Below are 19382 nucleotides of genomic sequence, written 5' to 3'. Positions count from 1 at the left end.
CCAGATGATGAACCTACCTGGTAAACAATCACACTTGAACCCTCTTGTTAGATTCACACACGCCGAACTATGTTGACACAGACCATCGACACAGTGGTTTATTGGTGTTTTGCAGTGCGGCCCAGAGTACCCATGGTGACACACACATCTATAAGTATTTGCCAGCTCTTCACAGAGGAGACTCCCCTCAGGGTTGCAAGGATTTGACACGCATTGGTTCACAGATGAGGCGCATTCATTGCCATGGTATCCTGTAAGAAGAGGGATCAAAGTAATGATTGATGTACAGTATCCTCCTGACTTCCCACATCTGGCAGACATTATGGAATCGTGATTTCTCGTAATGCTGTCGTTGCCAGTGTTTTCCTCTCTGCCGTTTTACAAATTCTATCCAGCATCAGCCTGAAGCCCTAAAACCAACGAGGGATTTTAGCAACAGTACACGACAGAACACAAAGTAAAACAACTGTATGGTGGGTTTTTTTCACCAAATGCAACTAATTTGCAGATTTGTATACATGCTTTCTAATGGTATTCACTTAGAGGTTAACACTGTTTTGGTGATCCACATGCATTAAGGGCTCAAATTAAAAGAGAGGGATTGATGTAGAGTAAGCCAAGAAGAGCACAAGACACACTGTGGTTATAATGATATTGTAGCTTTGCATTGCATGTCTGCATTTCTAGATGGAGTTACTGTAGTTATGACTATAGCAAGTTGTATTCTTATTATTTTCTTCTATTCTATATTAACGTTTCTTGATTTCTGTACTTAAATTGAACTTTCTCGTAATATTTGTACCTTATTATGTTTATGCTATGCATCAATACAAATTCCTTGTAGGTGAAACCTACTTGGCAATAAACCAGATTTCTGATTCTGACAAGCTTGATTCCTATATCAAAAGAAAAGTGACAGAGCTTCACAAATTCATTACCAATCAACTTCATAAATGTGCTTTGATACCTGGAGGGCAAATACATTGTATTTCCCCAGCTGAGTTGTAGGAGCAGGTTCCTCCATTTCTGCAGAACTCAACATCCGATGCACATGTGGAGACAAATGTGGAGCAATTCTTACCTGAGAGGTAGATAAAGATTGTTAATTGAGCTCTATAAAAATGAACACACACGAGAAGAAGAAAAAAAAAGAAAAAGAGCACATCACCAACATAATGACACATCTCAATATCCCATCAGAATAATGAGTTTGACTGCAGAGATTGACAACCATTAACGTGAGGAACCAGTGATGTGAGGTGTGTGTGTGTTTGGTAATGGAGCCAGCAGGAGTGATACTACGGTATAACTGCCATATCTTTGTACTCATGCAGTTTATTACCACAGCCAAAGGCACACACTATTTATTTAGTGTAGGTTTATGCCTGCTTACACTGTCACAGTACAAAAATATGAATACAATTCACTTGCTACTACTGCGCAAGAAGTGATGGATATAACAAAGCTGCCATTCATATCATAACAAATAGAAAACTGTAGACAAAATAAACATGTATTAGCAATGTACAAATCAGAATTATGTTTACTTGAGTTAGTATTACTGTATATGTAAGATAAACAGCACCGTCATCTTTGGAAAAATACTTTATCCGATACCATTTTCTACAAGATGAGAAACAAAGATATATTTCTACTCAATCAGCTGTAGTCCTGCTGAAATTGGTGAATGAGCTCTGGTGATGGTTATCACTATTGAAGAGTCATCAATCTGCACGATGTTCATTAAAGTCTAAGCTATGAAAATGATGCCTCAGATAACTCACCGGCAAAGCGTGAAGGACAGACGCACTCATAGTCTGCAACCAGGTCAATACATGTGGAATTATTGGCACAGTATCCATGGACACATTCATCATAGTTGATTTCACAATTTAACCCCCCAAAACCTGGTATGAAGATAGAAAGAGAAATCTCATCAGTGCATATCAGTAAACACCAGACATGAAAAGACACTAATTAATATCAAATTGCTCCTAAAAGCAAATGGATTGCAGTTTCATTGTAGACGTTTTACATTACTTTTCAATGCAGGAAAATGTACAAAATATGGAGAGTAGATTGCACCACAGCCTTTATTTGAGAAAATAAATTATATTTTAGCATTTTGTTTGTGACATTATTTTTAATGGAACATTTTCAATTCAAATGAGCATAATTGATATTTAAAAAAATAAAAGGTTAAAGGCATGACGTGAAAGTGAGAGCTGCCAATTTCTGACATTTTAGTCCCCCGTAAATATATTCCACTGCATGGTCACGCTACAAAATGACTATCATTAGCACTGTCACACAGTGCAGCTACAGGAGGCCCATGACTAATGCTTCGCTATCAGCACCATCGGTGCAGGTCATATTCTCATCATTTCTCAAACTGACCATGGAACCAATTTCCACCTCTCTCCATGTCATAAAATTTGACAATTATCCTGACTTCATTAAAAATGGCTTCACCCGCAATCAAGCTTTAATCAGAGGTATGTCTCACATGTCAACCGGACCAAGAAATGATTTGAAAAATAGCTGAGATTTATTCCTTCTTACTCTAATGATGCGAGTGACAATTTCTGATGGAATGGTTTTATGTGATTGGAGAAGATTTAAAGCAAATATCTGTTAACCTTGCGGGGATTGAACGAAAAGTCATGAAAAAATGTGTAGTTGAAAATATTGATGAATACAGGAAGCCATGAACATCAAATGCTAAATATATATATATATATTTTTATTGTATACAGGTAATCATTCCAAGCAAGCACTGCAAAATATGAGTCCACTGATTAGTCTCTGCTCTTTTGGGGAAACAGTGCTAATCAGCAACATCCCCTGTTGGGTTTGATTTGGACACATTTCTGTTGACTCTCCACCTTCAATGGCTGTAAAGGTACATACATTTTATTGTTGTTGTCACATTGAGGATGAAAAAGAAGATCAGGACCAAGAATCTCTTCCAGTTGTGGAAAAAGGGTTACATCCTTGTACATTCCCCAATTAAATGAACGTAGCTATCTATGTTTCTCTTCAGCACATATTGCACCAAACTGAGTCTGCAGATCATAAATCGTTTGTGAGGAATGTAATGTGCAATAAGTACCTCTCTTTGGTTTGTAGCAATAGTTATGTTATGTTGGATGTTTTCTAATAGTTTGAAGAATGTCACATTTGTATTGTAAGTGTTGAAATGTCTGAGAGGCAAAACATTATAATCTTTTCTCTAATAAGGCAACTGGCATTTGTTGTCCTTCTGTATAGTCTCTTTACTTCTTTAAACCATTTGGGACTGCAGACTCGAGTCTTTATGACATAGTAGGCTTCCCTGATTATTTTTACCGTGAATATTGGTCCCTTGAGAGAAATGGAAAATGTTAACAACGCTCAAAATCTGAAAAATAAACTGCAATGATAGACCTTGTGAAGTTTGTACAGGTTATTCAGTTTATCTGGGATTTATTTACCTAGTTAGTATAAGTGGGATGAGTTGAAGCTGTGTTTGTTTTCTACAAATAGACCACCAAACAACAAAATAGAGATAGAATGAGTGCAAAGGATGTTTTTGAATGGCCAGGGTCATAACTCCAGGAATGAAACTGGCTGGTTGCACACCAACAAAGGTCTGAATTAGCCACATAATCGTATTGTCTCAAATATTTAGGAAACTAATTGCACTGCAACTTACCTTCTGAGCAGAAGCACTGATACAGGTCATTGCCGTCCACACAAATTCCACCGTTCTGGCAGGGCTTTGACTCACACTCATTGAGATTTACTTCACAAAATGACCCTTCAAACCCTGCAGCATATGTAGAAAATAAAAGAAAGTTATTGGAGTCCTTTTGGCCTGCTTTGATTCTTCAGCCAATTAGGATAAGCATGTCATTGTTTTCCCAAACAAAAGATTGTGTTCAAAACTCGTATTGATTCAAAGAGCTTGCTGGGCACATGCAGACTCAGCTCACTGGATCATTTAATCATGTTTAATAAGAGCCAGTCATTGCCCTTCTGATTTATTGCATTTAAACAAGCCAAATCTAGTGATTTTTAAGATCAAAGTCAATCTATACACAAAGGGAACCACATGAAACAAATAACATGCATCAGCGCACATGTGTAAATGCACACACACACACACACACACACACACACTAGAAGAAAGATGTCAGTGTTTAAGGCACATTACTGCTCGTGCTACACAGGCTGTTAGTGGGTTAACCTCACACGTATCTAGCATGGAGTATTTGTTGTGTGTTTCACAGTCAGCCAAGGACTAAACAGAGCATAAGAGTCTTAAGATGCTCTTCACAATTAGGAAAAACGAATATAAAAGAACAGTCAAAATAAGCCGTTTCCCCTCCGAAACTATGTAGTGGGGTTATATAAAAACAAGAGCAATCAAACAACTGCTGCTAATGCAAAAAAAACTGCAGTCTCACAAAAACAGTCTCATGCCAAGTGGGGCTCTTGATGAAACTATACAGCTTTTGGAGCTCAAATACTTTTACGGCAAAAATAAGTCTTGCACTGAAAAGTTGCTCCTTTGAAATTAATGCTAATGCAGAACAAAAACATGCAGCTGTCAAAAACAGTTTTGTGTTGTAAAAAACACAATTATTGGCCTGTAAAATCTGCTCTTCATGAGAGTTTAATAACTCATTGTTTAATCCCCAACAACCTTCCGAAAGAAGCCAGTAGTGCATTTCCTTCTTTTTTTTTTAACACACAAAAGCAAAATCCACCATTGTGAGTTCATTACACATACTCAGTTCAAGAATATGGTGTGAGGACTAAATATAGGTCAAAAAGTTGAAACATGTGGTACACACAAAATGGCAAGGGAGCGTATGAGTAACGTGTTTTGCAACACATTAGGTTGGCAATATTAGATCAAACCTGAAACATCTAGACATGACAGCATCTCGCTGGTTGCCCTTGAGAAGTGATCTGGGGAGAGCAGCCCGCCGCAGGTTGCTTTCATTTACATAAGAAATCACTCACAATGCTTCACTTTGACGTCTGCCGAGCATAAGTGCAAAAGGAGTAATGAAGTTAGGGTTATTAATTGGGTTACATGAACTTCTATGTAATAGCCATTCATTTGAAAGGAGATAGCAGAGCCAGGGTAGAGTCGACTGAATTATTATTGGTGGTTTGGGTGAACAATTTATTTTTTCTTCATTTTAAGTACTATAACTGTATCCAGGAATAAGCTGAATGATTTCCAGAGCTTGTACACACAGTACTATGCTGGCACTCTGTCACTTACTGCACGCGTATCCTTGACTTGTAAAAGTCTGAAGCCTGGTGGCAAGCCTCAGAGTATCTAACAGGTCAAGCCTCTTCCTCTTCCTCCTGTGTTATCCCTGTCACTGCTGGCAGCTACAGCTGTGATAACACTGTCATCCTTGTGGAGGGGAATCAGCGGGACTTGACTGGCACACAAACAAAATTGTTTTTTTTTCCTGCAGGAGCTGTCAAATTAATCTGCGTAAGATTATCATAAGGTTATGAAGGTGTAAAAAAACGTTGTTTTTTTTGTTTTCTTGGTTTATGCATGGTTGAGTGAGAGAACACGAGAAGGACTGCTATGCAGTCTTGATCTGATAAAACAAAAAAAAGATAAGAATCTACAGACGGTGACTAAAACACCACCTGATTCTGCAGTATTTTCTGTACAGCCACATATTCCTCTTAGTAAAGTGACATTGAAGCATGAGAAATTGCATGATTTTCCACATGTTAATATAGCTGCGTGACAAATTAAACACCTGTTAAAGGTCTTGCTCACCTCTTTCACATGTGCAAGAGACATTCTGTCCATCCTTGGTCTCAGCGCATATTAATGTGTGTTCACTGCACAGTCCAAATGAGCAAAGGTCAATATCCACCGAGCAATCTTTCCCCTTGAACCCTGCAATGAAAATTGAGTTAACAATGGAGAAGGACATTCAGAATTAGCCAAACCGTGTGTGTGTGTATGTATGTGTGTGTGTGTATGTATGTGTGTGTGTGTATGTATATATGTGTATGTATATATGTGTATATATATATATATATATATATATATATATATATATATATATATATATCTTTTATTCGGGATGGACACCTTTTCTCTAGCGCATTAATGGTGATATTGATTCTTCCCCTTGCAATCTACCTGCTATGCAGTATGCTAATTGAGTGAATCATTGACAGAGACCCACCCTAGCAAACTGATCTATATCACATTTATCTGCCCCACCAAATGCCTGTCTGCATGCCACTGATAGATACCCATGTCAATATCTATTGTTGTAAATAAAGCACAGACAGATGCTGTGACTGATACTCATTACACGTGTGTGTACAGATATAAATGACTTAAAGGGAGAATCCTAAAATAGATTTCTGGGATTTGTTTCAATGACATCACACGGGTCAACCATTTTTTTTTAATTTAAAGTGCATTTAATTGTCACATTCACAAAAGGTTAGGAGATTTACTTTATGGAGTCACGGAATATTTGTGAGTTTTTAAACGGCAAAATATTCAAAAAAATCTAATATTAACCAAAAAGCTCTCCAAACCTTTAATCAGGAATAATGTACCCATATCACCGTCGTTAATCTTTGTGCACTTGGTGTCTGTAAAGTAGGTCTCACTCTGGCAAAGAAGTGAAATATTTAAAATGCTGCTTCCAAATGCAAATCCCTTCTTATCAAAACTTGAATAAACCAACAGGACCGCAGCTATAATAGATTATGTATTTCCTGTTGTAAGCAGTCTCCACTTTCTTTACATTGTAACCTGCTTCGAGAGCAGAGTGCTTTACATCAACACATCTATCTAGATGTTTGACGACCTTCCAACTACCCTTTTCTCATCATATTATGTATTGCCTTGACTAGTTAATAGACAGCTATTGCCTCCAACAGAGTGTTCAGAAGTGTTTGATAACCAATTGTGCATGCAATTCACTCTGGGGTTAATGTTGCATGAAGGAATGTCACATTTACAGTGTCACCATCTCCAAATGGGACTTCCTATTATATCTGACAGCTACTAGCGGCTCAGCCCAACTCCCAAGAAAGGGAAACGCAATGTTTTTCACTTCATCTCAAAATGTGCAATCGTAACAAGACATACTATGATGTATTGTTAATACTTTACAGTAATACATTAAAGCCAAGTCCTTATGTACCCATGTTCAGTGGTTAATGATAACAGCCGCGGGTCATAACTACTCCTTGGCTCGGAGAACTGCTTCATCAGCACATTTAGTCATCTCTCATCACCAACATTCAGGTTGTTCTCTGAGCTGGAAAACTGAAAATCATGTTCTTGGATAGAAATTGTTGTTACTTCCGAGAGAGTTTAATAAATAAAAAGAGACTTTGAGGTTATGTACATTACCTCCACCAAATAGCTTATGTGTTTGGCCTTCTTAGTTTGGTCTTTGTATCGGTTAGCAGGGGAAATAGTAGTGCTGTAGTAAGATTGCTCTTAGCCTCAAGACCACTTTAAGGTCTCTGTCTCGAATATGAATGGGCCACATTTTGACTGGGTCTCGTTCTCGGTCTCAGACACAGAGGATTTCTCAAGGACTATTTTTTTAAGACAAGTCGAGACCACAATTGCAGAGACATGACTAAATTGCTAATCCAGAGTAGATATTTGCATTTGCTGTCACAAAAACAAATATTTTAGAGAATTGTTCAACCTTGGCCAAAGTATCCCCGAGAACTTTAATGATAATAACAGTTAAAACAGATTCTATAACAAGTATAGATCAACTGGACAACACAGACATCCTGTACTGTAGATAAAAACTGTGGCAGGAATCGGTCGCAACACAAAATAATCAGATTCTAATGTGTGTATTTGTAGGGAGAAACAAGCAAACCTGACAGACCATCTATCTAATTGACTTTCAGAAAAGATAAAGTAATCAGTAACACCTGTCTATAAATCTTTCAATGAAATCAAAACAGTAATGGAGGCTTCACTGACACATTGGTGTTCTGTTCTTTCCCAAATCAAATTTGAGCAAAGGGCCACAAAAAAAAATATGAACAACTTATTTACAGTGATGCATTTGCTCTGTCCATAATGTGATAAAAAACACATCATGTAACAGGTGCTGCATGTTTCAAGGCAGTAAATGTTTTAATGACTTCACCCACATTTTAATTGATTTAGTGTCCAGTAAAATAGAGGCACTTTTGGCTGAGGGAAAGGCACAAAGAACTAAAACAAGATGTACAATGACAATAAAACAGTGGTGATATTGTTTCACTACAATATAGTCAAGCAACTAAAGTAGGAGGGTAGACTTCAAAAGAATACAAGTGTAAAATATCCAGCAACAAACAGTGAGTTCTTTTGCCTTTGTGGAATATATTGAGAAAATAATTTAGCGAAACCGACCCATTGACCGGTGCCAGAGTGTATTTTGGGTCCGGTCAACACCTATGTTTTGTGGGTTTTATTTGTCAAATATTTGTCTGTAAATCCTATTCTGTGGATTGGGGCTGTTTATTACCGAATGTGACATTGGACTGGGACATTCTGACTTGTGCAATCAAGTACTGATTAAGTATTATATTACCAGAGGGCATCGTAAAATCAGCAGCACACTGAGGAATGTAACACCTCCCTCTCTGAGGGACTGATTGTGGATCCTTTCTGGAACATGTGTTAGAAAATGTCTGAATATGTGTAATACACAGTGTTGCTTGATTAAAGGACAGTGTTGAAAGCCAAATCTCCGTTTGATTAGTTAAGTCATGTTTACATGCTTTAATGCTTACATGTCTACTCCAATTGACCCTTGATTCTACAAAACAAAACCTGAAAAAAATGTCAAATCGTAAACCAAAAAACTGATTTTTTTATTTCCATTTGTTTCGTGCTGAGCATTTTTAAGATGCTGATTTTAACTGGTTTCTTGCCTGCATTCAAACACGTGTACCTAATAATTCCTGCCTTTGCTATCTTTTGAAGCACACCTTGAACACAAATTGAAAAATGATCAGAGTAAACAAAATTGTTTGTAAGTACGTGAGAAATAAACGTTACACATATGCCCAAGAGGTACAGTCTACAAACAATTTAAAGCATGATATTTTTGTAAACATGCTCAATAACATACAAGTTGTTGGTACTTACCAAGAGGACAATGACAAATGTAGTCATTTATCAGATCCATGCACAAGCCTCCATTTAGACAGGGCTGCGACCAGCAATCATTTGCATTCTCAGAGCAGGTCCTTCCTGCAGGATGAGGAGAGACAAATAAACTCTACTTCATGTCACGGGGCTACGGCTTTAAATATCTTTCTACAACACGTTTTACTGTCTTAATATGTGTAGAATAATACTTTACGCATTCACAACTCATTCAGTTCACCTTTCCGTGTATTTACCAACATTGAGCGGCAACTGGTTTATTGGTGACAGGATTTTACTTCACAAGGTAGCTGAATGCCTCTGATTCTACGTACTGGCTCAACATTTGATTGAATGATTACATGTTCAGCATGTTGCAGCTTGTGTGCATGCAGAAATGGTGCAGCCTCAATGGTATTATCCTCTGGACAAGAGTTGATACAGAATTGATTCCGGATTTTACTGACAAATTTAGTGCTCCACTCGGCCTGGCCTCCGGCGATATTTCAGACCTCTTATTGCTCTAAGAGAGCAAGAGAGTTCACAGAGAATAAACACCCCGACATCCTCAGGCACTGCTGTACACATCAAAGGTAATTGTACTGTCGCCATCATGACCCTATCCACTGGCAAGGGCTTTATTAATCACATACTATAAGATACTCACATAATTAAGGTAGCTGCTGACTATCGCCAGCCTAAATATATTGTATAAATATACACATTTTGTACTTTGACTATACAATGTTTAATATAGACATTTTCACCACACATGGGCACAATTGTGATTATTAACAGTCACACTATGCCAAATGTCTCAGAAATAAAACAGCATACTTCAAATGTACATTTTCTAACTCACAAAAACGTATTTGATTTTGGCAGAAATAAATAAAATAAAGTGGACATTTTTATAGCATTGAATCTGCTTGAATCTTGAAACAAGATATTAATTGATTGTAACAAGTAGCTTTAACAGAGTTAATTGTGCCTTAACATCTGCTTAACATGGCAGAGATGTTAAATAAATATCATAAAAAGGGGCATTTATTTATACTAACAGTGATGAATTAATGCATACATTCAAGCTACAAGTTTTTGCATGTGGTTTCATTCTAAATAACTCGTAGTTCAGCTACATACATTACTGGAATAAAAAGGAGCAAAGACATCATTTTATGTTACTATAAATCTTATTCTCATGCATAATGATCTACAAAAAGGAGATTGCCTTCCCAATCCAAGCAGTTTGGCGATGAAGAAACTGTTATCCCTCTTGCTAGAGCACAGTATGTGTCTTAATTTCTATGTATAGTCATTCTAATTTTCCATCTACTCCTATAATATGTACATAACTCAACTTGCATATTTGCCCTCACCACTGATACATATACAATTTCAATGAGAAAACTGCACATAATGTTCAATAATGCCGAGCATATTCCGATGAATTGTCTGTGTAAATTCTTTATATTTCAAACACTAACGCCTGCTCTAAAACCTGAAATGGCTGGCTAGACAAATGGCTGCAAAAGGGCTCACATTGGCATCAGATGGTCTCATACCCTCAAAGCCTGGGGGACAGTGGCACCGATAATCACTGATTAGGTCCACACAGGTGGCGCCGCTTGCACAGGGGAAGCTGTTGCACTCATTTGTTTCCAGTTCACAGAGCGACCCTTCAAATCCAAGCATGCAGCGGCAGGTGAAGTTATACTGCTGGTCCAGGCAAACACCATGTTCAGAGCAGAGATGGCCAACACAGTAATCAATGTCCTCTTCGCAGGAGACGCCTGTGTATCCTCTGGGACAAAGGCAGCTAGCAACAGATTAAAGAGAATTTCTTAATACTGTATAGAGTGTAGAAGCATTCTTTCCACCCTGAAGGACGAGAACAGTAAATGTCACCGCTTTTACAATAATTGACATTCTGGTGCCTGAATTGCCTGAAGACAAATCAAGATTTGAAGGCTCACCTGTAACCATCAATCTCATCCACACAAGTGGCTCCATTTTGACACCAATGTTGAACACAATCATTGACATTTATTCGGCAGTCCGGACCAGACCAACCAGGTGTACAGATGCAAGTGTAGCCACTGGCGTCATTCAACACACAGCGTCCCTCGTTGGCACATGGCTGTTGAAAGAAGACAGAGCCGTTAGATACATATGCCATGACATATGCTGCCTCATATGCAAAAAAAGTAATGGCTTCATCTTGTACGCGCCCATTCTGCAAAAGAATATTACCATTATTTTACAATGAAAAACAACATAATTTCTTGCTACCAGATGCCTGAACATGAGCTTCATCCCACCCACATGGCATTTTCATGAATACTGATCCATGCTTTATACTGGATACACTCAGTATTCCATGTAGCATCTACATCCTGTCTTAAAAGACAAGATCAATGGTCATTGAGTGCTAAACCTCCCAAGAGTTCTCTGGAACAAAACAGATATGCCTGCTAGCTGGTACTTGTGTATATATAGTAGAAGGGTAACAAAGGGGCTGAGGAAGAGCTGGCTTGTGGGAAGGTGTATATTGCAGACATCCTGTTATTTCTGTCAGATGGCCAACACAAGGCTTTCTCCACAGTGAGTGATCATCTCGATCTGTCATTTGAAGAAGCCCCTCTGTTTTTTAAAAAAAAGGCAGAGGGTCGATCCATCTATACTTAAAGAACCTCGCACATTCAAAAATACAGAATGCAAATCTTCAGTGGCACTCATCCGCGTCAGGTGGCAGAGGCATTTTCAGTCCTGTAAATGTAGCGAAATCCCTGACAAACAATCACACAATTCCAGCGTTGTCTTCTTTTACCATGACTGCTTAAAAATCTTGCGGATGTGCGACCACATTCAGAATAAAAAAAGACGACAAAAAAGTGCTTTGATGATTTAAATATGAAGCATACAATACACTGTAAATATAAACAGTTCAACCCGTATTGTTTTTGCATATACAGTCAGTTCATAGGTCAGAATCTGTTTAACTACATTTGGTTTTTGGTTATGTTTAATACAGCCTTCTAACGAAAACCAAAATACTGTACAGCAGCTGTACACCAGCCGATTGCTCCGTTTATGGATTATCGCATTTGCTGTCAATCTTCATGTGGGACTTATGCTTATTTTTATTCCTGTGTATAACAAAGGATTATCCCACATTTTATGAATACGATAGTGAATTAATATTTGATACCTTCTCACTTAAGTCCTGTTGTAATTCAGTTTGTGGTGACAGTTTGCAGATAGGTTGCAGGTTTCTATAAATAACTGTATTATTCCTACTGCCTAACTTATTATATGAGAGTGTTAACACATAATTATTTGTGGTTTGATTCATTTCTTATGCAAGAGTGTCACACTGGTCATTTGGAAATGCATATATAATTTACCATCACACAACTAGATATGAGTGTGAGTGTACTGGTGAGTTCTATGTTAGTTATGTGTGCTTATGGGAGAAAAGTGGTTACATAGTGTGCCGAAGATTACACAACACCTCATTAATGTGCGTGTTATGGTTCCCTGCTGTTGTGATAATGTTGCTGCCCTGTTGAAGAAAAACATATAAATTGCTTCAAGAGAAATAAACAAAAGATTGGGAGCTCGTTAAAAATGTATAGGACTTAAGAGGAATACTTAAAAGAAGTGCAGAGGAGGACAAACAGTCCATTTAGATCTTTTTACCCACTTGAAGGTTTTGAGGGCAGAGTACACGGCAGGTATATTCAAAGCCATCTGGGAGGTCCAAACACTGAGAATTTGATGGACAGGTGTTGTTGGGTAGAGCACAAGCATCAATGTCGACTTCACAATTATATCCCAGAAAACCTGAAAGAAAAGATTTGATACAGTTGAATTAACTAATGCAATATGCGATTAGATCGGTCTCAAACCCATCTCTAATTAATGTTAATGTACCAGGACACATGGTCAGCTCTTCTATGCATCTCATGGATACGGACAGAATTGGGCCGACAGTGGGTCAACTGGTGGATTGCCCCTGTTGTGAAGCGTCCATGTTCCTCCATGACTTTGTATTCCACTTGAGTCTCAATTTCAGTCTTAACTTGATTTTAATATTACAATTTTCATATTATGCTCCTCAAATTTGTCATCTAATCCTTTGTCTAGCTCATTAATACTCATCTGTACCATTATGAGAAAAAAAAGGGTTGGTTAGTAATACAGCAGACACACTGTCTTTGACAAACCCTTATTGAGGAGGTGTAATTGAAAATAATGTACCCAATAGTTGACTGGACCAACATAACTGAATTCTGTAAGCTTTAGGAGAGTCAGAACTATGCATTCGTTTGACTTTACCCATGCACTGTTGTTAAGTAAACATTCAGTATTGGGTTGGCAATATATTTTGTGGCAGATAGGGCTTGGATAAAACTTATGATTGCACCCATGTTATAGGACTTTGATTAGTACTGTAGTCCGACACCCACCAGATTATTTTCTTACATTGTAGAACTCACTTCACCATGAGAAGATGCAGCAGATGAGGCATATGAGTGGAAGAGACTTAGGTTTACTGAGATAGCAGATGGGATTTAGTAGCAAGGCTGGAAAGCCAGTCTGTGCCCTGTAGAATTTTGTTACCATATATCTGTGGCCACATCGAGTACCAGTTTACTTAGAGAGTTAGGGATTCATGACTGGGGATTACGGGAGCCTGCAAAGGCAGCTTCAGAGGCAGCTGAAAAGAGCAACCGATGGCTCTGCCTGAAAAGAAAAGGCGCCAGCTTGAGTGCAAAGTATGGATATCCATCTTGTGTTTGAGATAGGAGATACAGCAAATATCAGTGTCAAACATCACGTTCTACTTACTCCATAATTGTCTTTGGCTGTCCGTAAATATTAATAGTAAGAAGGCAAATACAGTCATTGTAGTTACATTTGTGAAACATGTTCCTAAATATAGAGACCAGTGTGGATGGCTCCAGTAGTGCTCTGAGCAGGTATAACGAGGGCTGCACATGATAACCGTTGAGCCTTCTGGGGTCTCGTGGGTCTATTTCAATTTGACATCTGTGATGGGAGTTTCCTACTTGATAACCCGAATGACAGTCATCAGCCCACCCCTCCAGTCCTCTAACATCACTGCCAGATTTCCAAATAGATGCTCACCAAAAAAAGCACAAGGGAGAGTGAACATAAGGATCACCATTATGATCACCAACCCAGCAGATATAAAGAGAGCCCTCTCTGTGAATTTCCCTTGGCCTATTTAGTTAAGTCCTATTTATTTATAAAGTATGATTCATTTAAAGTAAGAGGTCTTAATGTTAGCATTCTCATTTTCAGCCCTTTTGATATCATTGCATTGTGTATTGCCGTGCTCTAACCTGCTGGCCTATGGAAGGGTGTGCAGGTTCTCATTGTGTTTGCAAAGGTTTCCTCCGTAAGTTCAAAGACATGCCAGTTAAGTGAACTGGAAACTCTAAATTCCCCGTAGGTATGACTTTGTTTGTCTGGCTGTGTGTTCGCCCTGAGATTGACTGGCAAGCTGTCCAGGGTGTGTCCTACATCTTCCCCAATGTCTCCAGCCCCTCACAGCTCTGAGCAGGAAAAGCAGCATAGGAAACGGTTGGATGAATAACGCTTCAAGCTATCAGTCACCATCTTTTAAACTATGGAGAGTTGCACTTTAGACACTTCAATGTATGACGCAATTCATCAGTTGACAAAAATGCAATGCCCCTTCTGAAAGTCACTTAAATGGTGACTCTGGTGTGCCTCGCTTCAGCAGCTGATGAGGCGAACAAACGCATGTGTCATTAACCCTGGTATTGTCCTTCAATGTTTAATTGAACAAGAGTGAACAAACACAATGTTTCATTACCATCAAAGTTACATTTCCCCGAAGAGCCAAGAAAACATTTGCTGGGAACGAGGGCTAAAAATAACTGCGGCAAACTCGTGTGAGAAAAGCTTCATCTGGCCACTAAGGCGCTGTGCCCACAGTGTCTTTGGACCGAACGTGCAGTCAAATGTTCCGGGAAAGTGGGCAAGAGAATCTGCCAGACACAGCGACTGACACTGCACCCTGCCAGTAACATAAAACTCCTACGAGTGGTCAATCAGTTCAATGAATGTAAAGTCAGACTCAGCCTGCCAGACACAATAAGCAATAACAATAATACACTTTAATAATAAAGTTTCATAGTGTAATATTATCGAACTTCCATGAATGAATTTGTGATTTTCCTCAGCTGTTCATCACAGACCAAAGCTGCAAACTGATGCTGTGAATACTGAGATGAAGACCCTGGCTGAGCTTTCTTGTCTCTACACTGCACAATGGAGCATGTTGTGATCAAAGAGAGGAGGGCCCTTTTAAAATGGCTTGTAGTTTCATAATCAAAAGTAATGTGAGTGCTTTATTTGAACACATTGGAAAGTAGGAAAAAAACATAATATCAATGAAATTAAAAAAATAAAACAAGAATAGATTTTTTTTTTTTTTAGTTAACCGTATGTAAGAAAGAAATTGACTTTTCTAGCCTTCACTTAACTTCCTCATACAGGATGTGACACTAGGGAATCAGCTGTCAATAGTTAAATCGCCTTTGGTGTACTCAGAGGCGAATTCACAAAAGAAATGCACGACTTTTCGGTTGCTAAACTTGCACAAATAAGACAAAAAGAAAACGTGTAATTCTTAAAGCACCCATAAAGAGTGAAATGCACCCCTTCCTGGGCTGCCAAGCATATAGCATCTCGGTGCTCCTTTGCTATTTGCATGTATATAAATAAATGAGCATGATTACAAAAGAACGTCCAATTCACAAATATCAGCGTTAACAGCCAAGTGGAAATTATCAGTGTCTTCAGAGAATTGGTTGTAACTGAAGCTCATTTGTAAGGGGTGTCTGTTCAAACCCAATCATTTTGTAATGTGATAAGATACAATGACAAAAGAATTATGGAGAAAAAAAGGTCAATATTAAACAAATAATACAGTTATTTATACCCTCTCCCTCCTTTACCAAATCCTGGGCTAACACTTTCCCTTTCGTCTCTCGTAATTGCTTTCAGGAGGTTTGGATAGAAGTGGCACTCAGACAATCCTCTCCCGACTCTCACCCCTCACAACTGAAGCTTTGACCAAGTGCATTCTTGCTTTACCGCATGGATATATAATAAACTGAAGAATTTTAAGTTTGTGCTGTAATATCATTAGCTTTTGTGAATCGGACCTCGAGACAATTCATGGTTGAATTGGCCCATGAGATCTTTGACCACATCCACTGCATACAAGCTTAAACAGGTCTACAACACTGCCTACTACCGGTACCTTAAATGTCCTAAAAAAGCTCTAGTTTAGTCCAACATACCTGCATGACATAGGCATTCATGGTGTCCCAGCAAGTCAGAGCATGTGCCATTGTGTTTACAGGGACTGGAGTCACACTCGTTGATCTCGGTCTCACAGTGTGTTCCTGAAAACAGAGGCAACTTTTTTACACATTACCATCTTCACATTAAGCTATTCATGAGTGTCAACATATTGTGTGTGAATCCTACAGCATTTTACTAAAGGCATGTTATGGCCAAGTACTTGTTCAGTAGTAAGCTAGGTGTCTGCAGTAGCTTTATATTTAGCGTACAGATACATGAGAATGAATATGCATATTTACCCAAATCTTCCTTTAGGAGTTGCATACAACATTTTGAGCACCTTAACTCCTTAAACAATATTTAGATCGCAGGCATTCCTTTCATAAGATGCAGTAGGATTCAGGGGTGAGCCCTTGGAATCACAGAGAGAGATGTGGATGGACAGGCTCACTTTCTTCTGAAGAAAATAGACACTTAATAACAAGCTTTGGCGAGAGCAGAAGTGGTGGGGGTGCAGGTGGCTTGATATGTGATTTGTTTGGAGCTCAGCTGCTTCAGCAGCTACTACTTTTACCACTGTGGTTGGGGTGGGTGTCTTCCAGTGCAGGTTATTAATTTTAAATGTCCTATCATTAATAACGGAGCAGCAATGACATGTAGTGAAAGTCCCTTCTTGACAGCGGCAACCTCATGCTACGGCACAAACACCATGATTGATATCATCTGTAGCTACTACAGGTCATTATATTCTGAATATGCTATGCAGTGCAGCAGAACATTATACAAATGTGTCCTCCTCAAAACACCTACCCTCATGTATGACTGTGAATAAAATACATTGGATAGTATTTTAGCCTTTTCAAAATAAAACTTAAAAATTCTATAAAAGTTTTTGATTTAGGCCTTAGACTACGATGTCTTAAATATCTAGACAAGATTAAAAAAAAAAATAATAAAATAAAAAATAAAAATATATATATATATATATATATATATATATATATATATATATATGATTTTGGAAATACACTGATGTTGAAGGTCAATATTAATTGAAGGTTATTTTTTATTGAATTTGGGCAAAACACCTCTTGCTCTTATGCGCAGTCATTATTTAGCCGCAGGTTACTTAAGGCCAATATATTCTTATTGGTCAAATAAGGTTCAAATGCAAAGGCTTTTTTCATTTCAGGTAAAGAGTTACAGATGGTTTTACAATGCGTCTTGTAATCACACTCCTGGATCTCTCGTGGATTCTACACTTGAATGTAAGTGCATGCCCAGTTTCCAAGTCTTATATTATTATCCACACAATTAAAAACAGAGAGTGTTTATGAATATATGTCAACCATTGTTGTTCAAAAAATAAAGCCTTCCAAAATGAAACCCGAATGCTGGGACATGAGTAATGTATCCTGAGTTATGATCTATGATATAGTGAGTATAGTGGGGTTTCCGGGCAGAGATTGAAATTAAATTGGCCTTTCTATGCTGCATGGCTCAAAATTCAAAAGCAAAAATCCCAAGATGCCAGAAAATGATGAATTCTATCAGTCACTAAGACCTGCCATGGTGTAAGAGACAATTTTCCATTACCGATGTGGCAACAGATTTCAGCATTGAACAGAGGGGAAAATAATCGTATTCATGTAGTGCTATGTAAGGGCTTATCTGACTGACAGGTAAGTGTGTCAGGATTTAAGGCCAGATTGGGAAATACGCTATAGGCCAGAACCCGAGTACACTGGGGAAGGGGAAAAAAAGAATTAATATTCAATGGTTGTTTAAGCATTAAAACAAGAGAGGAATACTACTATGCACTGCCATCATAACCCCTGTACAACATAAATAATGTTCAGCAAGAATCACAATACGTCTATTGTTCTGTCAAATAATGTCTAGGAAAAAAAAAGTAATAAAGTCTAAATATAGATGTTTATGCCGATACCATTCTATTGATATTCTAAATGCAAAGGGTCATGCTCTTTACCCTTAAATCTCATTGTCTAATAGAAACATCTTTCCTTTAGGTCTCTCCTTTTTAAAAACAGTTGTCAGTGATAGCTTAACAACTTTCTGCCATGCTCTGAGCTGACAGCTAATTAGGAAACACTTTGCCAGAGCACTTGAATGCAATAAGTAGCAGACCTGAGAAATGTCAAGCAGGCATGGCTACTGGTAAATAAGCTTCAAGGTTTTAAAAAAAGTCACTTCTTCCAGAGAACTGGCCTTTACTTGAAATCTGTACTCGGCTTGCGATTTGTAAAACTATTTGTAAAATGGCTAACAAACTATTAATTATCAATGGTATACATCTTGTACACCATTGATAATCAATAATTGCTTTTCCTTGCCCACCTTCTAAGTCGAAAGTCAAAGGCCAGAGGTCAGTTGGCTTGGGCTGGCTGTGATTCTGTTTTTTGAGACATTAATCAGAGTGGATGTTTCAAAACCTGAATGAGTGGCCTTTTGCCCTGCTGACCCATGTGCAAGCAGTGTACACAATCAGAAGTCTTTGAATGAACCCATGTGACCCTCTCGAATAACTGCTCTCAGATGTTACTGTGTTATTAAGGAACAAACTTGAGCAAGTTGACTTCATGTCAGATGGATATTAGCAAACACTGACTTCAGGGACAGCCATAAACCTTTAGAGTTTGTTTTTATGTTGTGTATGTATGTATGGCCTCATGACAAATGTATGCTTGACAACTTTATTATGTCTATGTTGAGCTACTGTCTATGTTGAGATACTGTGCAGTGCATGATGTTGCTTTTATCATGACACTGTTAATGAAGCTGACATATTATAGGACATTTCCATCGAAACATTGATAATTATTGATGCAAA

General features: G+C 38.2%; 1 protein-coding gene across 1 annotated transcript in view; it reads right to left on the bottom strand.

Annotated features, from left to right (window-relative positions):
- The window catches only part of eys (eyes shut homolog), a 146350-nt gene that overhangs the window by 110826 nt on the left and 16142 nt on the right, over positions 1-19382 (bottom strand). The window contains exons 7-16 of the mRNA XM_034551233.1: positions 16528-16632; positions 12870-13009; positions 11140-11303; positions 10729-10982; positions 9164-9268; positions 5801-5923; positions 3695-3808; positions 1785-1907; positions 968-1081; positions 18-251 (exon numbers count right to left, since the gene is read on the bottom strand). Of these exons, the coding sequence (XP_034407124.1) occupies positions 18-251; positions 968-1081; positions 1785-1907; positions 3695-3808; positions 5801-5923; positions 9164-9268; positions 10729-10982; positions 11140-11303; positions 12870-13009; positions 16528-16632 (1476 nt within the window). The remainder of the gene's footprint in view (positions 1-17; positions 252-967; positions 1082-1784; positions 1908-3694; positions 3809-5800; positions 5924-9163; positions 9269-10728; positions 10983-11139; positions 11304-12869; positions 13010-16527; positions 16633-19382) is intronic.

This window comes from Cyclopterus lumpus, chromosome 15 (assembly GCF_009769545.1).
Source record: "Cyclopterus lumpus isolate fCycLum1 chromosome 15, fCycLum1.pri, whole genome shotgun sequence".
NCBI classification, from domain to species: domain Eukaryota; kingdom Metazoa; phylum Chordata; class Actinopteri; order Perciformes; family Cyclopteridae; genus Cyclopterus; species Cyclopterus lumpus.
Note: the sequence above shows the minus strand (reverse complement) of the source record. Positions and strands in the feature narration are given on the sequence as shown.